The 22,633-nt window shown below is 35.2% G+C and overlaps 3 protein-coding genes and 1 long non-coding RNA gene across 7 annotated transcripts; 2 read left to right on the top strand and 2 right to left on the bottom strand.

Moving 5' to 3' along the window:
* Positions 1-846: 846 nt before the first annotated feature.
* Positions 847-3,412, bottom strand: LOC107906395 (tubby-like protein 8). The gene is made up of 8 exons (XM_016833376.2): positions 2,764-3,412; positions 2,432-2,546; positions 2,050-2,226; positions 1,899-1,954; positions 1,725-1,821; positions 1,501-1,590; positions 1,310-1,405; positions 847-1,162 (listed from the first exon to the last, which is right to left on the bottom strand). The coding sequence occupies exons 1-8, from the start codon at positions 3,240-3,242 to the stop codon at positions 1,019-1,021; spliced, it is 1,254 nt and encodes a 417-aa protein (XP_016688865.2). The 5' UTR covers positions 3,243-3,412; the 3' UTR covers positions 847-1,018.
* Positions 3,413-3,879: 467 nt separating this feature from the next.
* Positions 3,880-5,944, bottom strand: LOC121229326 (uncharacterized). Its single transcript, XR_005927064.1, has 3 exons — positions 5,589-5,944; positions 4,902-5,013; positions 3,880-4,169 (listed from the first exon to the last, which is right to left on the bottom strand). It is a non-coding gene; the product is annotated as an uncharacterized lncRNA (long non-coding RNA).
* A 1,113-nt stretch (positions 5,945-7,057) lies between these two features.
* Positions 7,058-9,795, top strand: LOC121229325 (uncharacterized). 2 transcript variants are annotated; one of them, XM_041113352.1, is made up of 5 exons: positions 7,058-7,574; positions 7,967-8,167; positions 8,904-9,032; positions 9,287-9,418; positions 9,513-9,795. In XM_041113352.1, the coding sequence occupies exons 1-5, from the start codon at positions 7,524-7,526 to the stop codon at positions 9,624-9,626; spliced, it is 627 nt and encodes a 208-aa protein (XP_040969286.1). In that variant the 5' UTR covers positions 7,058-7,523; the 3' UTR covers positions 9,627-9,795. The 2 variants fall into 2 exon arrangements, with proteins under 2 accessions (XP_040969286.1, XP_040969285.1); XM_041113351.1 differs by having other exon boundaries at positions 7,950-8,167.
* Positions 9,796-11,622: 1,827 nt separating this feature from the next.
* Positions 11,623-22,558, top strand: LOC107906389 (histone acetyltransferase HAC1). 3 transcript variants are annotated; one of them, XM_041113350.1, is made up of 17 exons: positions 11,623-11,912; positions 12,247-12,660; positions 13,587-13,701; positions 13,863-14,157; positions 14,239-14,703; positions 14,841-16,630; positions 16,809-17,105; positions 17,211-17,489; positions 18,005-18,133; positions 18,271-18,471; positions 18,604-18,746; positions 18,849-19,158; positions 19,342-19,481; positions 20,472-20,550; positions 20,669-21,061; positions 21,463-21,680; positions 21,805-22,558. In XM_041113350.1, exons 2-17 carry the CDS (start codon positions 12,440-12,442, stop codon positions 21,917-21,919), a joined length of 5,190 nt encoding a protein of 1,729 aa, XP_040969284.1. In that variant the 5' UTR covers positions 11,623-11,912; positions 12,247-12,439; the 3' UTR covers positions 21,920-22,558. The 3 variants fall into 3 exon arrangements, with proteins under 3 accessions (XP_040969284.1, XP_040969283.1, XP_016688858.2); XM_041113349.1 differs by having other exon boundaries at positions 11,627-11,941; XM_016833369.2 differs by having other exon boundaries at positions 11,627-11,955.
* Positions 22,559-22,633: the final 75 nt, after the last annotated feature.

Below are 22,633 nucleotides of genomic sequence, written 5' to 3'. Positions count from 1 at the left end.
TTTATATATATTATGATTAAATTTAAATAAAACTATTATTATTTTTATTAAAATAATAGTTTGAGCATGGATGGCGATTACTTCAGCATGGGAAGAATGGTGACTGCTTAGCAAAGTGGGAGTTGAATTCATCGACATAAGGAAGAAATTAATCCAAATTAAACAAAACAATTAGAGAGAAACATGACATTGCTAGATATTATTTAACGTTTAGTACGATAGAAAATGATCATTTTCTTAATAATTTAATGAGTTGAAAAGCAATCCTAACATTTGAAATATCAAATTTGATTTACTTTATTTGAATTTTTTTATTAGAGTTACTTTTTTTATGAATATATTAATGTAATTCTCATTATAAAATATGAGAAATTAGAAAATTAAAAAAATATTAAGATAAGATTAACTTATTGATTTAGGATACCATTTGTCTTACTCCATTTTCTCTATTACTTCAATAAATTCTTCGCAAGTATTATATATACATAATTTTTTTTAAATTTATTCCAAAATAAGTTATATATATATTACTTACATTCAAGAAAGATATGCAGGATACATTTAAAACAATTTTCCTTTTAATTAACATTATAAATTAAGAAAAATAAAAATAACAATTAATATTTATTATTAAATATTTGGTAAAAATAATTAAATCCATGAACATTATTTTTTATTTAATATGAGTAAATTCATAAATTATCGTTGTATTCTTAATAAATTAATTTTTTTTAAGATTTTAATTAATACCTTCCTAGTAAGTCGTACTTATATTCCAAAAAAGTTACATTCCATTGGAATTATAACATGCAAAAGCACCGAATGCTACCTTAGTAATAAATGGAGTACGTAGAATTAGGATTCGAGCTATGATTCTTAAAAACCTGAAGCATCATCATCTAAGCTTGTTTACATAGCTTGTCACTTTCTTACAAAAAATGGTCAATTTTTTTTTAACTAGGAAAGACACTTCGGTTCAGAGGTTGAACTAGGAGCAAAATGTTGGGGGATTCTTCAATTACATAGTGCAACAAAGCTTTGAATCAACTGAAGCCAAGCATATACAAAATGCTTGGTAACCTGTTAGTGGATACCTGAAATCCATAACATACTTGTATCTATCCACTCTTCCAAGCTGAAGAATTGTTTGCCTTCCGTTCTCCTAGAAAACCAATTCCAGAGTTAAATTTATATAAGTTTCCCATCACATGCATGCATACTTTGCATGTATCCCTGCGTTAAGTCATTTTGCAAGTGTTTGTGTACAAATGTACATAGCTAATAGTAGTGTTTAAAAACGTTATGATACCTCCAATGTCAGCTGAAAATTCTTTACTGAGCTTTGAATTCTGAGTCCAGCAGCTCTTCCCCTTTCTCTGAAGTCTAATTCGTATTGTTTCAACATCTGACTCAACAGAAAGCAATAACAGGGTTAGACAGAAACCCAAGTCCGAAACCTCAGTTTTCTATGATGAGAAATACAGGTTTACACACTCTTACTTTGTTGTAACGAGGAATCCTTGAGAACAACTTGTGGATTTTGTCCATTTTCTCCTCCCAGTCCTTAGGTAGTCCATTAATGTGTTGCATCTACATAAAAAAAGCAAAGAGATTTATCTATCTTATTTTCTCTTTTAACTCCATAGTAATAGAGAATCCAAAATAACACAGGGGAAATAAACACCCCGTCAAGGATGATCGAGAAAGTGAATCCTTTGAGCTACCTGAGCCACATTCTTGAGCTGCATTGATTGGTGCTTAGGTATATATGCCTTCATGCTTCGGTAACTCCCGGTCCATGTCGCTATGGTTGGCATGAACCTAAAGAAGTAAATAAAATCAAATGGGAGAGAATGAAAAGGAAATGAACTTAGACAGAGATGGGATGTTAGGGTTACCTTACAACACCTAAGAGAGGATTAGATTGTTTGTTTGATGACTTGGTTCGACCATTCTGCAACCAAGCAAGTTATTAACCAATTGAAGCAAGGATTGTGTCCTATATTTGATGGCCATTTTATAGAAGTTTTAACCTTTTAGAGATCAAACCTGATTCCATATATGGTATTTTGATCCAAGGAGGTTAGCCGTCATGAGTCCAACGCAACTATCATCAGAATTAGACAGTATTCCTTTGGTAGTCTGAGCTATGGCAAACACTGATTTCCCATTCCGTCGTTTGTGATGAGCCACCGCTAGCTTCCGATCCTGTCGTCCTTTACCTTCCTGTCGTGTTGAAATTCCAAATAGATCAAATGTAAAAGAGTATTGGTAAATGCGTCTTGCACAATCTGAACTAAAGAATTAGTGCAGCTCATTATATGTTTCATTACATAAAAATGAAAGGATTCTAAGTGGTGATCCAGATGATCTTACAGAAAAAAACTGAAAAAGGTTACCAGGGTTCTTAACAAGTCAAAAGAGATCTTACATTGGTATAAAGTGAATACAGAGTGCCGCCATGGAACCCATCAGGTAAGGGTTCTTTCACAATAACGCAAGTACATCTTCCTATGTCCAGTGGCAACGGCCTGCACAACAAAGCCCTAAAACAAAAGCCACCAAATACAACACATCAATAAAAAGGGTACACAAAACATCTTTCCCAGTTTAAACAAGCTTCTCCTCTTTGTACATGTAACTAAATATCAACTAGACTTGAAACTTTAACCATCCAACATATTATAAGTGATTAGAAAAACTTGTTAGAAACACATGACATGAATTAGCAGCAAAAGCAGTAGGCTATGTTCAGAGACTGACCTATTGGGCAATGTAGACCAAGAAGAAGCCGGGGCGGCTTCGGAATCCGAGTAATCCCAAATATTCAAAGAAGCAGAATTGTCTGAATCTATGGGGTCCCATAACTTGCACCCAAAAGCCTTGTCAGGTTCATTCATTTGCATACAGAACTGAAGGGACGATTCTTTCAAGACCTTCCCTGTGGACAGAGACTTGTAACTTGTAACTTCTTTGGAAGCATCGAAAGTACCAATAGTGGACAGCGATTTCAAATGGGTAGTAGTCTTTTTAGCAACTTCAGAAGAAGAAGACCCATTATTTGTTGAAGGAGCTGCATTTTCTTTGCCAGCACCAAAGACAACATTTTCCTTGTTGTCTGAAAATGATGCAGGGTTCCCTTCACTGCAGCTGCGGTTGTGTTTGAGGTCAATGAGAGGATTAACATACGGAGCATTGCATGATTCTTGGCGTTGAACTAAAGGATCCTTCAACTCACCCATTGTTGTTTGAGAACGGAGGACCAGATTTAGAACTCTGGGTTTTGGTCAGCTTGCTTGAGAGCCAGTCCTTTGTTTGAGAAATGAAGGTTTCAAATTGAATTGAAAGGAAAGGGTTTTGAATTTGAAAAAAGAAAAAGGTATAGGGAAATGTGTGGAATTTGAGATGCGCAGTTTGGTAAAGGTTAACGGTAACTGTTTAAAGCTCGTTGTCCCTTCGTGTATGGAGGGATTACCGTGGAAATTAAGCGTCTGTTTGATTGGCAGTAAAATATTTTTCGTAAAATAATTTCTGAAAAGTGTTTTACTTTTTTGTAAAATGATTTACTGGAAAATATTTTCCGGTGTTTGATTGAATCTGTGTAAAATATTTTCTGCTGTTTGACAGATTTCCTGAAATTATTTTTCGGAAAAGTTGTTTTTTACATATATTAATATATATTAATAAATTTTTATATTTTAAATTATTTTTACATATATTGCAATGATTTATTTATAATAATACTCAATTATTAAGCTACAATATTGATCGTTATAAATTGAAAACAACTAATATCAAATAAATTATTTGTAATTGTGTTAAAAAAACAAAAAAAACAAGGATTGAATAATTATAAATTAGCTTCGAAATCACAATGAATACTAGAAATTAATAATATTACCCAAATGCATGATTAGTAGTACACCACCTATACTGAATAGATATGTGCAATATACTGAGTACCAATACATTAAGAATTAATATCAATTGAAAGCAGTTGAACAAATTTATATATATCAACTGAAAGCAAATTATTAGAATACGAAATGGCAATATTCACATATTCTAAAGCTTCTATCAAGCTTTGGATGTGAGCTAATGGTTTCTTCAGCTGCAAAAACCCCAATCCTCCTGAGCTGAAGTTCCAAGATTTTCCTAGCTATCATGCTCTGCAGACATATATTAGCATGGTTATGGAAGTAAAGAACAGACACAGTGTGGTAAACAAGAATAATATGTAATTACATGCATGTGTGCATACACCTCTCCTTGAGTATGTATCTGTCTCAGAGAGAAAGATCTATATTGCAACTTAAACAACAAAAGAAACATAGATACGAAAAGATAGTCCTCATACATCAAATTCTAAACTTAAAAGAGTCATTGATTTACAATAAGCAATTTCAGATGTCAGAAACATCCATCTAGTATATATAATAATAGGTGGAATTCATTCTAGCACTTAAAATATTTCTTATGACATATCATGTATTACTTATAGGCGTAACAACCATAGCACTCCCTGAATAAAGGTAACTCTTGAGGTTAAAACAGGAGAGTTGAAATTGCCACAGCAGGTAAGCATTAAGCATAAATTTGCTGCTACCCGAAAAGAAAATATTTGCTACATGTTTACCACTATAGACAAAGCCAAAATGTGAAATATATCTCCACTATAGACAAAATGTCTGCTTCATGTTCTAAAAGCACTTATCATCATCTACAGACCTGTTTTGCCATACAACAATGTATATCAATATACAGTTTGCAGGAATTAGTACAATATATGTACAATATATGTACAATATATGAGAAAAAAATGATCGTTTAAAACGAGAAATAAGCAAACCAATCCATGATTTGCAAAAGTAAATACTAATCAGCAAAGAGCAGTTACGAACCAACTACTATTGGTGATATGATAGCCAATGCACCGGGCTTTATCATCTCCCTCAAAGATGCCGATGCTACAATAGCAACATAGCGACCATAATCTGGTTCCTCCTTGTAGTCCTGCGTCACTTTCATTACTTCAATTGAAAAAAATGCACAACTTTAAACAACAGTAGATAGATGAAGTTCCTACTCTTGTGTTCAATCCTACTTCATTTGTCGAACCTCAGCAATTGAACAAAATAAAAATAAAATACTAACAAATATGCAGAAACCTCTAACAATCAAAACTGAAATTAGAAAATAACTGAAATAAAAACTCAATCAAAGAAAAAAAAGATCAAGAAAGTAGAAAACAGAAAACCCTAGAGCTTCCAATCAAGAATGTGAGTAGAAATCTACCTTCGATGAATCGTGAGAAGAGGTGACGAACAAGGCTGTAATTTTTTAGCAAGCTAATTAGATTGTTTAAAATTAGGGACACGATTAAACATATTAGGGAAGAAGATCTAGAAAACCTAAGACCAAAATCTATTCATGCAGAAGCATTTTGCTTGACACCTTTGCAACAAATTAACAAGATCCTTCAATATAAAATATAGAGAAGGAAAAACAGCAGAGAAAAGGAGGAAAGGCACACCTAAGAAAAAATCACGATCAACAAAAATAATAGACAGAGAAAAGAAGAACAGAACCTGTTGATAACCCAAGAAGAAGAAGCACACCGATGAGGAGGAGAGGCTGACGTTGATGGACGGAGAGGAAATGAGGAGGAAATGAAATGAGAAGGAAATGAGAGGTTGAAGTTGTGTTTTTCGGAAAATGTCTTACGGAAAAAAAATCTGTAAGACATTTTACACAAAGAAGGGGAGATTTTCCCGTGTTTTGAAGTTGCTTTTCCAGAAAATCAATTCCTTTTGTCAATCAAACACGTAAAAGAGGGAAAATATTTTCCAGAAAATGAAATACTGCAATCAAACAGACCCTAAGAAAGACAACCGGTTCTTAATTACTGATTATTTGGGTTTGACTATTTTGTTTACATGGACAAGAAGCGGGAACAGAGTTTTGAAACTTTTAAATATAAAAAATGTAAGGAAATATTCGGATGGACTGAATCAATTATTCCATTTTTTTGGTCTATTTTACGAATTTATGATTCCAAATAAATAATTCTTTTGACATTCTAAAAAGGAAATATGATTTTTATGGTTAAGGGCATATAATAGCTATTGGGTTTTGAATGTTAAATGGGGTCACTTTTTGGTTGCCATTACAAGAGTTCTGGATGAACAGGGACTGCGAGATGTAACTGTTCACTACTTCATTAAATTCTATGCTAGGCATAATCCACAGGAGCAATCAGGTATGGAAAATATTTTAAACTCTCTACTTTTACCTAGACAAAAATATTAACATCAAATAGAGGGAAAAAAAACCAATTTTATAAAATACAACGAATAATAATATTTTTATTATAATATATTTACTAGTGTAATGAGTAATAACCATCTACACTTATTTTATATTTGTTCAGTGTTTTTGTTGTGTGTCCTCATGATGAGAGGAATCAGGTATTTATAAAATACGGTTACTATTTATCGAAATGACATTCTAGGTAGGTTTCATATAAGTTAATATGTATATTTCTCTAGATTTAACACATATTTATCATATCACATACTTGACTTCGCACTCTCTATCTACAAACTCCCAGTAACATGCATGTAAACCTAGTTCGTAAGCTCTCTCCATGAGCCCTTAATGTCTCTAACTTATGAGACTCAGATTCTTCTGCATGGGTCGATAGTTCAAGATTATGTCTGGGTTTCGGATCAGTAACAAGAGTTATCATAACAAATTGAAACAATTGAACTTATTTAGAATTAGAATAATCTTGGAGTTATGAGTACACCTAAGTCCACTAAAAAAATATTGCCATTAAAAGAGACTATAGAACCTAATGTTCTGCTGGTTGCTAAATTATTATTTTGACACATAAAATGAATTTTAGTTTAAATTTATTTAAAATCGGATAGCTGAGTTCAAGAACTTTTGTCCAAGATCAGATTTCCTGGGCCAAGCAAGTAGCCCGGTCCAGAGATCCGACATGGTTTGTTGGGGAGGCTTTTTGTCTGGCCATAAGCACACTAGCACCCGGGGCTGATTCTTACCTCCCGAATTTCATACTTCGGATAGAATTCAGGAAGTGATAAGGCCACCCCATGAATCGAGTGGTTCTCTTCTTCTTTCTTGTCGCTTATCACTCAATAAACAAAAGCCACAAAGCACCCATGCCTCTAAGCCCACCACCAAACCAACCAACCAACCCACCGTCATGGCTACACTCTCGACCTCTTCTCTCCTTTGGATCCATTCGCCCAAACCTATTTTTCCTAAATTCGCTCTTTTCACTGCTACACGCTTTTTCACTCCAAAGAAGTCCACCTCCATTGTTATGGCTGCTCCCCCTACGACTACTGCTACCGAGGTGGTGCCAGCAATTATCGTTGGTGGTGGAAGAGTGGGAAAGGCATTGCAAGATATGGGCAAGGGAGATGATTTGCTGGTGAAGAGAGGTGAAGCTGTACCTATTGATTTTGAAGGTCCTATATTGGTTTGTACTAGGAATGATGATCTTGAGGCTGTGCTTGAGGCTACTCCTAAATCTCGTTGGAACGGTACCTCTGCCTCAATCATACCTGCTCTTTGCTCATTTTGGTTAATTTAAAATGGTTTCATCTTTTGTTATGTTTATGAGGAATCCCCTTTTTATATTCCTTATAAACAGTTGCTTCAATGGAGTTTGGAGCTTTATGTGGAAATTTAATAATGCTCTGTTCCTTGTTGGTCTTTCAAGTTTCAATGAACTTTTTTAAAGCAAGTGGATGAAAATTGAGTATCATTACATAGTTGGCTTACGTTGTTATTCGTGCTTATTTCCTCCGTAATTTATGTACTAATGCCATGTTTATTCGTTCTCATTTGACTTCCAGTTTTTTTTATTCAATTCAAAATTATTTGATCAACCACTGGGTGTTGATGATCTATAGCAGATTTGGTTTTTTTCCAGAATGGCATGCTGGAGCCATGGCTTCAAAGCAAAGGTCTTAATGATGCAGAGCAGGTGCTGGCATATTTTGCTGTAGCGAAGCTTGGAGAACCTCCTATCGATGGCAAGACTGACACAAATCCTGAAGGTCTAACTGCAGCATATGGGAAATGGGCATCTGCTATAGCTACCAGATTAAATGCTGGAGGCCTCTCTTGCAAGGTAAAAGATATATTTTTTCTATTATCCTATTTTACTGTCTGACACAGTTATACCTTCTTCTTTTCTTTTTCTTTTTTAAAGTTTTTCAATGTATTTGGAGCATCATTTCCATAGCTATGTCGAAATTTGTGTCGAACTCAGGTATTAGACACAAACATACAAGCCCGGGTAACATGAGTCTTATCCTCCAAAAGGTGCACTACTGGCTAATGAACATTTTCTTCATGTCAAGTTCATGCTCAAACATTTTTTTTTTGGCCAAAGGGTATTATTTTTGGTAGGAATGGAGAAAAGCAAGGAAAGACAAAAAAAAGGAAAAAGAGGAAGGAAATTTAGGGGTAAAGTTCAAAATAAAATTATTAATTTAAGTGAAATGAAAGAGTGTTTTCCTCCCGCCTTTGGAAGGAAGGGAAATACGCAACACCTATAGATACAAGAAAGGGACTGAAATTTTCTGACATTCATATAGATGGAGGCATGGTGAAAGAGGAAGTTGGGCAATAATTGAATCATTATTTGATTTGGCAAATTGATTATTGTTCTTGTGGGATTGTTTCCTTATTGGTGATTAAGAGTGTTCATGTCATGGTGGATGGTTCTACTAACTAGTGGATTAAAGCAGTATAAAGTTGTAAGTTTAGAGATCACATTGGAGAAATAAATTGACTATTGAGAGCAAGCCTTAAGTGCCACTAACAAATTTTATTCTGTATTTTCTTCGGGTTTGTCTGACCAGGTTCTTGACAAAGAAGCATTTCAGAAGCAGATGTTGGAGAAGCTCATATGGATTTGTGCATTCATGCTTGTTGGAGCTCGTCATCCTGGGGCAACTGTAGGCGTTGTAGAGAAGGAATACCGCTCTGAGGTGCTGCTTTCTTTTCAGTAGCATATAGTTGGATCATTAATTTTGTGGAAGTGCACACCATTCCCATTTTATTTCCTAAAAATAAAATCTCAAACGAAAATATCGTTTCAATCGTTTTAGAACTGGCAAAACTATGGCATGAGGTGAATAGATACAGAAATATTGTTATTTAAACTATTTGTTCTTCAAATCTCTCAGCCTTGCTGATTATGTATCTATAAGTTGACCGTAAGACCTGAAATCTAAGTTTACAGGTGTCAAGCCTCATTGCAGAGCTCGCATCTGCTGCTGCAGCGGAGAAAGGTATAACATTTGAAGAAGCTATGGAGGATAGGCTATGTGCTTATTCTCGAGCTGTGGCCCACTTCCCAACAGCAGTTAAAGAGGTAAAAAACTGCAGGTCACGATATAGGAATATACTTTATGAATATCATAATTTGTGCTTTCCTTTCTAAGACATTATTGTTCATATTCATACAGTTCAAGTGGAGGAATGGATGGTTCTACTCAATCTCTGAGAAGGTAGTTGTGGAGGGAAAACCAGATCCATGCCCTCTGCATACAGCATGGCTCAAAGAGCTAAATGTTGTGTAGGAGATGAACTCTCAGACTTGTAAGGGTAATCATCGATCGTAGTTTTGCTTCTACGAGCCGTATAATCAGAATATGACTTGTTTTGCGAATTTAACTTGTTTTTGCATGTCAAGAGAACCTTTATATATTATATACAAATCTACAGAGCTTTTAATCAAAGCTTTCTCCAGTCTCTTGACTCCCTCACCATCTCTTCATTTCTTTAATAGAAGATTCTTTTCATTGCTTTTTTGGTTAATCTGCTTAACTTGTCACTGGGGAAACTACTTAATTTTACACTAATTCCTCATGTATATACATACATACATACATACGTACGTACATGTTGATCCCGTTAATAGTTAAGAGTAAACAACATATAAAATCACATATGTTGCACTTGTACACAACACATGAATATGCATTATTGATGTTCCCTTTTTACATTTTTATTTCACGGTTTAATTATAGCTTTTAAAATTCGATAAATAGTTTAATGTAATGTAATTAATAAATAAACATAAATCATATAGAAAAAAAAGAAACTCATTTTTTTGCTTTTAAATAACAATTTTATAAACAATTTAATAATAGTAATACAATTTAAGTGTCAAGTTGTAAATATAAATAATTTTTATTTAATCTAAAAATTATTTGGTATTATTAGAATTTAATAAAAAAAAACATAATGATAATGTTTGAGATTATATTTTTAAAAGTAAAAAAGCACGAAAATTTTTTATTATCAATACTTTGTTTTTTAGATTGTTTTATCTATACTTTAGTAAATGTATCGGTAACTCAAGATTATACATTACCCTTCTAAAACTCTTTGTTTGAAATTTGGTAATAAAATCAAAGCATTTTAAAAATTTATTTTTGAGTTTTTGTAACACTTTGAAAATAAACATCATTAAATTATTTAATTAATTTATTAAAAAATTCTTAATAATTTATTATATCAAAAAATTTCAAAAAAATAAAATTACATGTTTCTTTCTATCATTGATGGATTTAACTCGTGCGAGAAAAATAAGTCAGCTTATTAGTAGTCTTTTAATTTCAAATATTATAGTTTTTTTACCATATATGTAGATATATAGTCCCTCTCCAATCCTTAAGTAGGAGGGTAATACGTTTCAATGCACTCAAATTTGCATACTCCTGCACTGATAATAATACATATTTTTAATGAGTTAAGACCCAACCGGCATATCAAATATTTTCTTTTATGTTCTATTTATTTGTTTTCTTTATTGTTTTGTTTTCTCAAATGCCCCCTAAATTAACATTAATGAAAATAAACTAGTTTATAAAGTTTATTAACGTGTAATTACAAATGAACATGAAATCAATATAATTAAAATGGAATTAATTGGTTGAATTAATTAGTTGGTAATAAAAATTAGTTAAATTAAGAATCGAATTATTATTATTATTATTGAAATTTTGATGATGTATTGATTCAACTCAGAGGGGATAAATTAACTGAAAATAATAAAAATATACAAAATTAAATAGAATGGAGTTAAGGAGTAAATGATAATCATTTAAAAAAGAAGAAGAAGAAACAAATGAGAATGTGGCATACAAGCTCTATAAAAGTCCGAGAAAAAGGTGTAATTAAAAAAAAAAAAGGAAAATTGGGCCTAATCAATTAATTATTTTTAAAATTAATAATTAATTATTAATCTAGTATCCTCCATTTTCATTTCTTATAATTTATGCATCTTCAATATTACCCCTACTTACTATTTTCCATTGAATAATATCAAAAGGAAAAAGAAAATGAAGCATTGAAGTAAATTCACCTGCGGCAGCTTTCTTTGGAGCCGCGCGTCTAATTATTTACAACTTACAACTATCATTATTATCCTCCTTTAAAAAAATTAAGAAATTAAAAAATATTTTTAAAAAGAACCCTGAAGGAATTAAAAGAAAAAAATTACTTCAAAAAGAAAATAAAAAAAAATCATCGACGTCAAATAAGTAAACTTATCGTCAAATAAGCTATAAATGCATACTTAAAATTTCAATTTTCGCTGTAGGAAAAAAGAACAAAAAAAGATTAATCTCAAATTATTATTTATTATTTTTAAAAAAATTTCAGACCCCAACCCCAGAAAAATTAATTCCGGTCGCCCGTACTTTCCCTTTCTCTTTTCGATCTTTTTTTTTCTTCATCTGTGTCTCGGTATTGAACGCACGTGCGATTCAGGCGGTGTTTTGTTCCCTTCTTATTTTCCGATCGCCATCATCGTCCTCGCGATTCTGGGTCTTACCATCGGAATTCCTGAGGCTTCATTCGTAGCTTCTCTTGCTTCTGCTTTGATTTTGTATTTTTCCTCATGTTAGTTTTTAGGGTTTTCGTTTCTTGATTGTTTTAGGAAATTATTATCTTTTCATATATTAACCTAGGGTTAGTTATTGCTTAGTGCTTAATTCACTAATTAGTATTGCATTTTATCCAGGAATTCCCAAATTGGGGATTTTCTTGCTTCGTTGATCTAAATTCCCCTAATTTTCATTGTTAGCTAATTTCAGTTTCAATGTTGCTAAACAATGTGAAGTTTTTTAAATTGAGATTGAATCATAGAAATTTGGGTTAATTTATTCAATTTTCCTGTATGTCACTAAGCAGGGTACATAAGATACAGATATGCTGTAAAACTGCAGTATTCGAAATGACAATTAGAGGAGGGGGAAAAAAAGTAAGCATGAGTGGTGGTGGATGGTACGATTTTACAGCAAGATTGTGGAATAAGTTATGGGTTTTTTTCTAGTAGTGGTAGTTACCAAAGCAAGGCGAAAACGAAGAAGGAATATAGAAAGAAATGAATGTGCAGACGCATATGTCAGGACAGATATCTGGACAGGTTCCTAATCAAGGGGGGTTACCCCAGCAAAATGGGAACCTGCTTCAGCCTTCCCAGATGCAGAATTTAGGGGTTGCTGGAGGTGTTTCTGGTTTTCTTGGCACTAGTGGTCCTTCACATAATATGTTGAATATGGATCCTGACCTGATGAGAACACGTGATTACATGCGGGGAGAAATGTAAGATTTTGTATACCAATAGTTTTGGTTTCTTTTTCTGTGTTGTATTAAATGCTGGTATATGCTATCTGATTCATTTTGAATTAAGGAGAAATTTGAAATATAATCTGTCTTGGGCGTTGAGTGAATGGTGTCTGAGTGCTGTTTAATACCAACATTTGTATGCCTTTCCTTGTTTTCTTTTTGTGTGTCTGCATATACAATTGTACATGTTTGGGGTTTGCTTTTGCTGCTGAATGCTTGGTTGCCTTTTAGTAACATTCTTTTGTTATGAATGGTGGCATTTTTGTTTTTGTTAGTTCTATACCAGTGTAATTTGCACCATTTAGTTGAGACTTGAGATAATGTTTGTATTTGATTTTCTGCTACTACTAAATATGCTTAAAAGTTACCATACAAAATAACTCAATTGCATGAAGACTGTAGGATTTAGATGTTGACATTTCACATAAATTCATAGGTCAGCTTGTAGTGCGAAGAAAGACTGTCAAAGATCTTTTGGTTTAAATAGTTGTCCATCTGTTTGTGTAGGATATTATGACTTTGTAGATAATGTTGATTCTTTTTGGGATATATATTGATGTTCTGGTTCAATTCCAAGTTGTAGAACTCTCTCCCTCTCTCTACCTATCTCCATGTGTGTGTGTGTGTGTTAAGACTTCAATTACGTGGCGTCTGTGTATGTTATTATCCTATCTTTATTATATAATTTCTCATTGATATGCAGATGAATATTTATATTACATGTAATAGAAATTTTCTTTTGTCATTGATTTTATATCATCATTATTGCTATTTAGCTTCTATATACGATCAATCTATGTATCAAGATGGAGGGCATTTCCATCTTAGAAATTTTGGTTATAATATCTATGTGTAGCGTTCTTTTTGGTTAACTAATGCAATTTTTATCTCTTCTTTTCCAGCATTAAGTTTTTAAAATCACGCCAGCAACATCCTATTACCGAGGCATCAATGATCAAGTTTCAGGATTTTGCAAGACGGTTGGAAGAAGGTTTATTTAAGATTGCTCGCACAAAGGTTGGACCCATTACACTTGTAAATTTATTTGTTTCACTCTGTAGAAGCACATTACTTTGCATTCATCTGATCACATTTATTTGTATGAGTACAACTTTCTTAATCCCCCGAAAGAGAAAAAAAACCGGGGCGAATTTTAACACTTGAAGTTTGTTTTCTAGGAGGATTACACCAATTTGAGTACTTTAGAGCAACGTCTACAGATTCTAATAAGGAATAGTAGAAATGTGCACAACCAAAGACATGCTCAGCTTGTTAATTCGGGATCAGCACCAGTTGGTACAATGATACCGACCCCTGGCATGTCACACAGTGGCAATCCTAGCCTCATGGTTACATCTTCTATAGATACATCTGTGAGTGCTGCCAATGCAAGTATACCTCCTACGAATGTCAATACAGGAAGTCTGTTGCCTACTGCTGGCATGAATAGTGGTTCCTTCAGTAGATCTGAAGGTAAATTTGAGCCTTACCTTCTTTTACAATTATATTTTAATACCATTTTTTTCCGAGGGTAACAGATTGGTACTTTTGTAGGAAATATATCTAATGGGTATCCAAGTGCAAATTTTCATATTGCTTCTGGTGGAATGTCATCAATTGGTGTGCAAAGAATGGCAAGCCAAATGATTCCCACTCCTGGATTGAATAGTAATAACAATAGCATTAATAATCAGTCTTGCAATAATGTTGGACTTTCAACTGTTGAATCAACGATGTCATCTCAGCCACAGCAGCAAAAGCAACATGGTGGTCAAAACAGTCGTATTTTGCACACCCTTGGCAGCCAAATAGGTAGTGGCATCAGGTCTGGTTTGCAGCAGAAAACTTTTGGGTTTCCTAATGCTTCCCTAAATGGTGCATTGGGGATGATGGGCAACAATATGCTCATCATTAATGAACCAGGAACTTCTGGAGGATATCAGACTACCACGCCTTTTGCTAATTCACCAAAACCTTTGCAACAACACTTTGATCAACATCAGCGACCCCTGATGCAAGGTAACCTTATGAATTTATTTCTTCCTCTCTGTCACCTTTTAATTTAGTAATAATGAATCTGAATATGTGATTTATTATTGAAATATTCACGTTTTTCTTAAGGAAAGCAAATATATATTTGTTTTGATTTGTGTCAGGTGATGGATATGGAATGAACAATGCTGATTCTTTCGGGTCTGGAAACTTGTATGGTTCTGCAACATCTGTTGGATCTATAACAAACTCTCAGAATTCAGATCCAGTCAATTTGCACTCTATATCCAGAGCAAATTCTTCTTTGATAAGCAATCAGTCGAATTTACACGGTATGCAATCGGCTGCCCATATGAATCCGCAGTCCATGGATCATTTTGAGAAGATGAATTTCCAACCTCCGGTTTCTTCAAGAGACAATGTCCTTCAAGCTAATCAGCTGCAACAGTTCCAGCAGCAGTCCCTTCAGTTCCAGCAACAGCAGTTTCTGCAACAGCAACACCATCCACAGCAAAATCAGCAGCATCAAAATTTGATAAGCAATAATAGTGGTTATAGTCAGCCTCAGATGGCTTCTGATATAGGTAGTCAAGTGAAGCATGAGCCTGGAGCGGAACTCCATGGTGAGGTTCTACATCAACAAGCTCCTGGACAATTTCAGCTTCCTGAATCGCAGAGTCAATTCCAGCAGAATCATGCTGAACAGATCTCTAGTCAGCAGGATATGCATTCATCGCTTCCACAAAATTCTCAACAAATGCAACAGATGTTGCACCAACACCAATTGGTTCCGGAGTCACAAAATGATTATAAACTTTCAGCTGGAGCACCGCCAGAATCAGCTGTGCAGGGCCAGTGGCTCCCTCACTCACAAGAGCAGTCTCAAATGCCAGTGAACATGTCACGCGAGCAGCACGTCCAAGAGGATTTCCAGCAGAGAATATCTGGGCAGGATGAAGCTCAATGTAATAATTTATCTGCCGATGCATCCACTATTCCTAAAAGCTCATCAGATCTTTCAAATTCAAGGGGTGCTATCTCTAAATCTGGAAGTGGGAGCCATGACAGGCAATTCCGAAATCAAGTGAGGTGGCTTTTGTTACTGCGCCATGCTCGTAGATGTAAAGCATCTGAGGGCAAGTGTGATGGCTATTGCTTTACTGTACGAAAATTGTTATCTCATATGGATTCATGTCAATCATCTCAATGTTCTTATCCTCGTTGCCATCACTCCAAGATATTGATCCGTCATCACAAGACTTGTAGATATCCAGCCTGCCCTGTTTGTGTTCCTGTTAACAATTATGTACAGGCTCAGAAGGCACGTGCCTGTCTAAACTCTACTTCCGTTTTGCCATCATCGGACAGTATATCGACGAAAACATCTAGTTCGGGAGACATTTCAACTAGAATAACTTCTACATCTGCAGCAATTGACACTTCTGTAGACATACAGCCTTCATTAAAACGCGTGAAGATAGAACAATCTTCTCAATCTGTTATTGCTAAAAGTGAAGGTCCTTTAGCATCAGGTTGTGTTGTTACTGAAACTCACATATCTCAGGATATCCAGCGTCAAGATTACAGATATGTTGACAGGCGTATGCCAGTTAAATCTGAGCCTATGGAAGTGAAGACGGATGTCCCCATGAGTTCTGTTAAAGGTAGTCCTATTATTACTGAGATGAAGGATGTTTTGGAAGACATTAGCAAACAGAAATCTGATGCTGAGCCTATTACAAGTGATGAATTTGGTGGTCTTCGTAAGCAAGAAAATGCTGAGATTGAGAAGGAACCTGACTTGGTTAAACCAGAGAATGTTACACAGTCTTCTGAAGGTGCAGCTGGAAATAAGTCTGGGAAACCAAAAATAAAAGGGGTGTCACTGACTGAACTGTTCACCCCGGAGCAAGTTCGGGAGCATATTACAGGTCTCAGACAATGGGTTGGCCAGGTATACTATATTTTAATGTTGCGATTTGTTTTAGATACTGTTTGTAGCATTATGTAGATCATTGAAAGCTCTAGGAGGTTATATACATGCAAGCATACTACTTGGTAGGCCAGAAATGGACTTGGTGACTGAACATGGTATATTGATGATAGTCATTTTTCTTTTTTTTCTTTTACAGAGTAAAGCGAAAGCTGAAAAGAATCAAGCAATGGAGCACTCTATGAGTGAGAACTCCTGTCAGTTATGTGCAGTTGAGAGACTCACTTTTGAACCACCACCTATTTATTGTAGCCATTGTGGTGCTCGCATTAAGCGCAATGCAATGTACTACACAGTGGGTGCTGGTGATACGCGACATTATTTTTGTATTCCATGCCACAATGAATCTCGTGGAGATAGCATTGTTGTTGATGGAACTGCCATTCCTAAGGCAAGGCTTGAGAAGAAGAAAAATGATGAAGAGACTGAAGAATGGGTATGCATGATAGTAACAACACAATACATACTTTATTATTATGTTTCATGGTCAGCCCTAACATTTTTTCTTACATTTTTGTTTGTCTTAAATAAAATTGTGCAGTGGGTTCAATGTGATAAGTGTGAGGCTTGGCAGCATCAAATTTGTGCTTTATTTAATGGTAGAAGGAATGATGGTGGGCAAGCTGAATATACATGCCCCAATTGCTATATTGAAGAGGTTGAAAGAGGGGAGCGGAAGCCCTTACCTCAGAGTGCTGTTCTTGGCGCCAAAGATTTGCCAAGAACAATCCTCAGTGACCACATAGAGCAGCGATTATTTAGGAGACTGAAACAGGAAAGACAAGAGAGGGCCAAAGTTCAAGGAAAGAGTTATGATGAGGTGATTAATATTCTCATGATGGCAGTTGATTCTTTGTTGTATGTGGTTATCCTTTTGCTACGCACGTACTGACAAAACGATGAATAAGGAAAAAACAGAAGAAGAAATGTGGTCATAATCAAATAAGCTTGCTTGTTCCTAGTTATATGCTGTAGAAACAAAAGCTGTAGAAATGATACAAGTTGAAGCATATTTTTTGCTGTTGATTGAGCTTTCTGCATGAAGTTTGTTTTTTGTATGGTTAGGAGAATTTAAAAAAAGGGGGTGACTGGATCTTACCAACTTTTGCAATCCACTAGCCAGTTATATGTCAGATAGTCACTAAGCTTATTATCTATAGGGGGAGAACTTAAAACTTCTGATTTCTTCAACTTGGGCCCATTAACTTCCTTCTTTACATGGAATTTCTTCTTATTGTTGATTTCATTTCTGGTCTTTCAAAATAACTTCCAGTGACTTCTCATGGACTTGGGATGCATAACAAGCTTATTTCCTTTTTTCTTTGTTTTTTCCAGGTTCCTGGTGCTGAGGCACTTGTGGTTAGAGTTGTTTCATCGGTTGACAAAAAGCTGGAAGTGAAGCCACGGTTTCTTGAAATCTTTCAAGAAGAGAATTATCCGCTAGAGTTTCCATATAAATCAAAGGTTTGGCCTTAACTAATTAAGTTGAATGTATGCTTTATTTACATTTTTTGATAGATTTTGTAAGATGCTTGTATGCTGAAAATGGCACTTTTGTTGTAATTATCAAATGCTTATCAAGTTATGTTTTTCTCTTTTAGGTAGTTTTATTGTTTCAGAAGATTGAAGGGGTTGAAGTATGCTTGTTTGGGATGTATGTTCAAGAATTTGGATCAGAATGTGCATTCCCTAATCAGCGCCGTGTTTATCTGTCATACCTAGACTCAGTCAAGTATTTCCGTCCTGAGGTTAAAGCAGTTACCGGAGAGGCTCTCCGTACATTTGTTTACCATGAAATCCTTGTAAGTTGAAACTCTTATTGGATTCTGCTTGGTGATAATTATTGTCACCATTTTCATTTCTACATATAGTAGTGATATCTATTTGGTTGAGATCATTGTCTAACATGTTGGATCTACGCCTCAATTTTTCAGATTGGATACCTTGAATATTGCAAGAAGCGTGGTTTTACAAGTTGCTATATATGGGCTTGCCCTCCACTAAAGGGTGAAGATTATATCATATATTGTCATCCAGAAATTCAGAAAACACCCAAATCAGATAAACTGCGGGAATGGTGAGGCAAATAGTTTGTTTTTTTTAATTCCTTTTCATCACATGTTATATTTTATTAGTCCATTATTATTAATTTCCCTGGTATCTGTGAATGCTGTTTCAGGTATTTAGCAATGTTAAGGAAAGCTTCCAAGGAAAACATTGTAGTTGATCTTACTAATTTATATGATCATTTCTTCCAAACTACGGGTGAATGTAAGGCAAAGGTAACAGCAGCTAGGCTGCCATATTTTGATGGTGATTACTGGCCTGGGGCTGCTGAAGATCTAATTATTCAGCTTCGTCAAGAAGATGGCAGAAAGCTGAATAAAAAAGGAACAATCAAAAAGACCCTAACAAAAAGGGCTTTGAAAGCATCTGGTCAGGCTGATCTCTCTTCTAATGCATCAAAGGATCTGCTGCTGATGCATAAAGTAATTTCTTTTCTTCCTAATGTTTCTGCCTTTTCCCCCCTATGATTTTGTTCTTTGTAAAGCGCTAAACCGGTAGATTTGGAAATTACAATCTTGCTATCTTAGTCTTGACCTTTCCATATCATGACCCAAGGGACTCTAACTGGTTATGTTACTCTTTCCCCTCCTTTTTCCTGCACTCAGCTTGGTGAGACCATTTCTCCAATGAAAGAGGATTTTATCATGGTTCACTTGCAGCATTGTTGCACTCATTGTTGTATCCTGATGGTATCTGGAAGCCGCTGGGTCTGTAATCAGTGCAAGAACTTTCAGATTTGTGATAGGTATGACTGCTACTCTGTTTGGCTTTGTATTATTATCTTGTATAGTTGACTCCTCTGTTTGCCTGTGTATGACTGTAGAATTATACTCGTGTAAAACTCTAGCAGGCAATGGTTTTATCAGTTGGTCTATAAATAGTACTATGATTTTGTAGCACAAACTACTAAATTTTCAATCAGATCTATGCACGATGGAGGAGTATGCTCTCTTTCAAGGACATAGTTAAGCATCTCTATTACAGTGTTTCTATTTTCTGTTCTACAAGCTTGAATCTCTGATAGGGTTCAATCTTTTTCCGCGTTCTAGAAATGTTTGTTTATATTTGATTCTGATGGTTGCAAGTGCAGCTCACTTTCATATGCAAATCATGAATTGTTACTAATCCATTGGTATGCTAGACATATAACTCCTTGGCATTATTTTTGTTGTTTTTACTTTTATTTTTGCTCAGAATTGGGCATTACATTCTATATAAGCATTAATTAGATTGCTCAGCTTTACAGTAATAGAAAGCATGCTAAACTTTCAACCCATGGTGCCACTATTTTAGTTGTGAAAGATCCCACTGTTGGCTGGTCATTCATGTTGAATTAACCTCTGGCTGGGTCCGATGTTTTTGGCAAAAGAGAATATTCATATTTTGGGGAAAAAGAAAAGAATGTCTAGGTAGTTACCATTACCCTGGTCCTGGCAGTTGACATGTTGATTCTAATAGTATGAATTTACTCAACTGATGTTATAGAGAGGTTTTTCCCCTCAGTTTAAATCAGATTATTTGTTCCTCTGCTTTTAGGGAAAAGAAGACTGATCCTTGAGCTCTTAGAACTGGTTATATTTCCTGTTTCAGTATTCAACTCCCCTTCTGATTAGAAGCTTAATGACGCAATTCATATCTTTAATCTTTTCTGTTCTTATTTCACTCTGCTACTGTCAACTAGGAGAAAATGTCCTGGATAAATGGATTTGATGGTTGCTTCTTTATCCCTTCACAGGTGCTATGAAACAGAGCAGAAACGTGAAGAAAGAGAGAGACATCCCTTCAATCAGAGGGAAAAACATGTTCTCTATCCAGTAAGTTTGTCAAAGTGTTACAGTAATTTACTTCGAGTGTTTGTGCCTGATGCTGGTTCTGTATGCTGACTGTCATTTCTTTGCTAATTGAATTTTGTGGAAAATTGTTCCGGTGCAGGTTGAAATTACTGATGTACCTACTGATACAAAGGATAGAGATGAAATTCTTGAGAGTGAATTCTTCGATACTAGGCAGGCATTTTTGAGTCTTTGTCAAGGGAATCATTATCAGTATGATACCCTAAGGCGGGCCAAACATTCCTCAATGATGGTTCTTTACCATCTGCACAATCCAACTGCCCCTGCATTTGTCACAACCTGTAATGTATGCCATCTGGACATTGAAACTGGTCAAGGCTGGCGCTGTGAAGTGTGTCCTGATTATGATGTGTGCAACTCCTGTTACTACAAGGATGGGGGCATTGATCATCCTCATAAGTTAACGAATCATCCATCCTTGGCTGAACGTGATGCACAAAATAAAGAGGCAAGGCAACTACGGGTTGTGCAGGTAAATCATTTCTAATAAATTTATTGAACTCTTCCATAATAAAAAAGATTGTCTTAACTCTTTGGTTAGTTGAGTGTGGTTAATCGGGGAAATCTCATAAAAACATAAATGCATCTACATATATCTGTTTTTCCTGCTGGTCAATTGTGTATATCAACATCAAATAGAAAATCAGAAATGGTGTTTGTCTGTAAATGACTTGATAAAATAGGAACGTGTGACTAAAGAACTCCCTAACTGGATGTTTCTGAGATGATATTGGCACTTGCACTTGTCTATTGAAATATGCTAAGTAATGTATTTATGTTCCCCAAATATATTATTTTCCTTCTGATTTGGCGAGTAGATGGCTGGAAAATTGAGTATATGACCATAACAAGATTGGTTCTTGAAATTTGCAGCTGAGGAAAATGCTTGACCTTTTGGTTCATGCATCACAATGTCGTTCTGCACATTGCCAATACCCAAATTGTCGGAAAGTGAAGGGGCTTTTCCGCCATGGAATACAATGCAAAAAACGTGCTTCTGGTGGTTGTGTACTTTGCAAGAAAATGTGGTATCTACTACAACTTCATGCTCGAGCATGCAAAGAATCTGAATGCCATGTACCACGTTGCAGGTACATGCATAAGCCTCTAACCCTCTTGAGCAGCCATATGTTATGCCCCTTTCTCTGTTTAGGCTAAGTGATATAATTTAAATTTGACACTTTTATTTATTTATTTATTTTAAAATGAATACAGAGATCTAAAGGAACATTTGAGGAGGCTTCAACAGCAGTCTGATTCTCGGCGAAGGGCTGCTGTGATGGAGATGATGAGACAAAGAGCAGCAGAGGTTGCTGGTAACTCTGCGTAACTAAAACCAAATTGTAAATATAAATTTGGATTTTGATGAAAATGCTCCCTCCTAGAAAGGCAGGTAGAAAATAGTTTTCGTGCTGCTCCATTGGTTCACTTCTTGCAACTAGGCGCTGATGGGGAAAGCCGGTGGATCTCTAGAAGCTCAGAAGGGTATATAGGCATAGAAAACTACAAACAGATTGATTAGTGATGGCTTCTTAGCGCACAATTCTTTCATTCATAAAACACGTGACCAGATTCCCTAAAACCAAGTTGATGAAGTTTTTATAGATCTGATCAGCCTGCAACAGTTGCTTACTATGCCGCCTTGCCTTGCCTCGCCTCTCCTTGGAGCTCAAATTATAGATGTGTGTCAATGCCGTGATCTGGTTATTATTTTTAGTTTTTTATTTTTTGTATTCATTGCCATCCCTTTGGTGGCGAATGTGTTATAATTGTTCTAAATCTGTCGAAATTGCTTCTTACAGAGGAATGTTGGATTGAAGGAGCTTAGTTTCAATATCTTTTTTTTTTTTCCGGTTTTTTTCCCTTTTGTTCTTGGAACATTGACACCCCTTTTTGTAGAAAGGCTTCTTTATGTTTAAGATGGAAAAATAAGTAGAAGCATTGGAGAACTGCATCAATTCATTTTTAACATGAGTACTATGGAATTCTGTTTATATTATGGCCCGCCCAACGTAAGAATTTCTTTTTTCAATTCCGTCACTCA

Source organism: Gossypium hirsutum, chromosome A05 (assembly GCF_007990345.1).
Source record: "Gossypium hirsutum isolate 1008001.06 chromosome A05, Gossypium_hirsutum_v2.1, whole genome shotgun sequence".
Lineage (NCBI taxonomy): Eukaryota > Viridiplantae > Streptophyta > Magnoliopsida > Malvales > Malvaceae > Gossypium > Gossypium hirsutum.
This window is presented reverse-complemented; position numbering and strand designations above follow the sequence as displayed.

What these genes read in the sequence shown, in the direction of transcription:
- LOC121229325 (XM_041113351.1), top strand. Translation starts at nt 7,232, where the DNA reads ATGGCTACACTCTCGACCTCTTCTCTCCTTTGGATCCATTCGCCCAAA. An exon ending in TCCTAAATCTCGTTGGAACG is followed by an intron (nt 7,575 to 7,949) that starts GTACCTCTGCCT and finishes GATCTATAGCAG; the next exon opens with ATTTGGTTTTTTTCCAGAAT. An exon ending in TCCCAACAGCAGTTAAAGAG is followed by an intron (nt 9,419 to 9,512) that starts GTAAAAAACTGC and finishes ATATTCATACAG; the next exon opens with TTCAAGTGGAGGAATGGATG.
- LOC107906389 (XM_041113350.1), top strand. Translation starts at nt 12,440, where the DNA reads ATGAATGTGCAGACGCATATGTCAGGACAGATATCTGGACAGGTTCCT. An exon ending in AAGGAAAGAGTTATGATGAG is followed by an intron (nt 17,490 to 18,004) that starts GTGATTAATATT and finishes TGTTTTTTCCAG; the next exon opens with GTTCCTGGTGCTGAGGCACT. An exon ending in AAAAACATGTTCTCTATCCA is followed by an intron (nt 20,551 to 20,668) that starts GTAAGTTTGTCA and finishes GTTCCGGTGCAG; the next exon opens with GTTGAAATTACTGATGTACC.
- LOC107906395 (XM_016833376.2), bottom strand. Translation starts at nt 3,242, where the DNA reads ATGGGTGAGTTGAAGGATCCTTTAGTTCAACGCCAAGAATCATGCAAT. An exon ending in TGTATTCACTTTATACCAAT is followed by an intron (nt 2,227 to 2,431) that starts GTAAGATCTCTT and finishes TCAACACGACAG; the next exon opens with GAAGGTAAAGGACGACAGGA. An exon ending in GGATTCCTCGTTACAACAAA is followed by an intron (nt 1,406 to 1,500) that starts GTAAGAGTGTGT and finishes CTGTTGAGTCAG; the next exon opens with ATGTTGAAACAATACGAATT.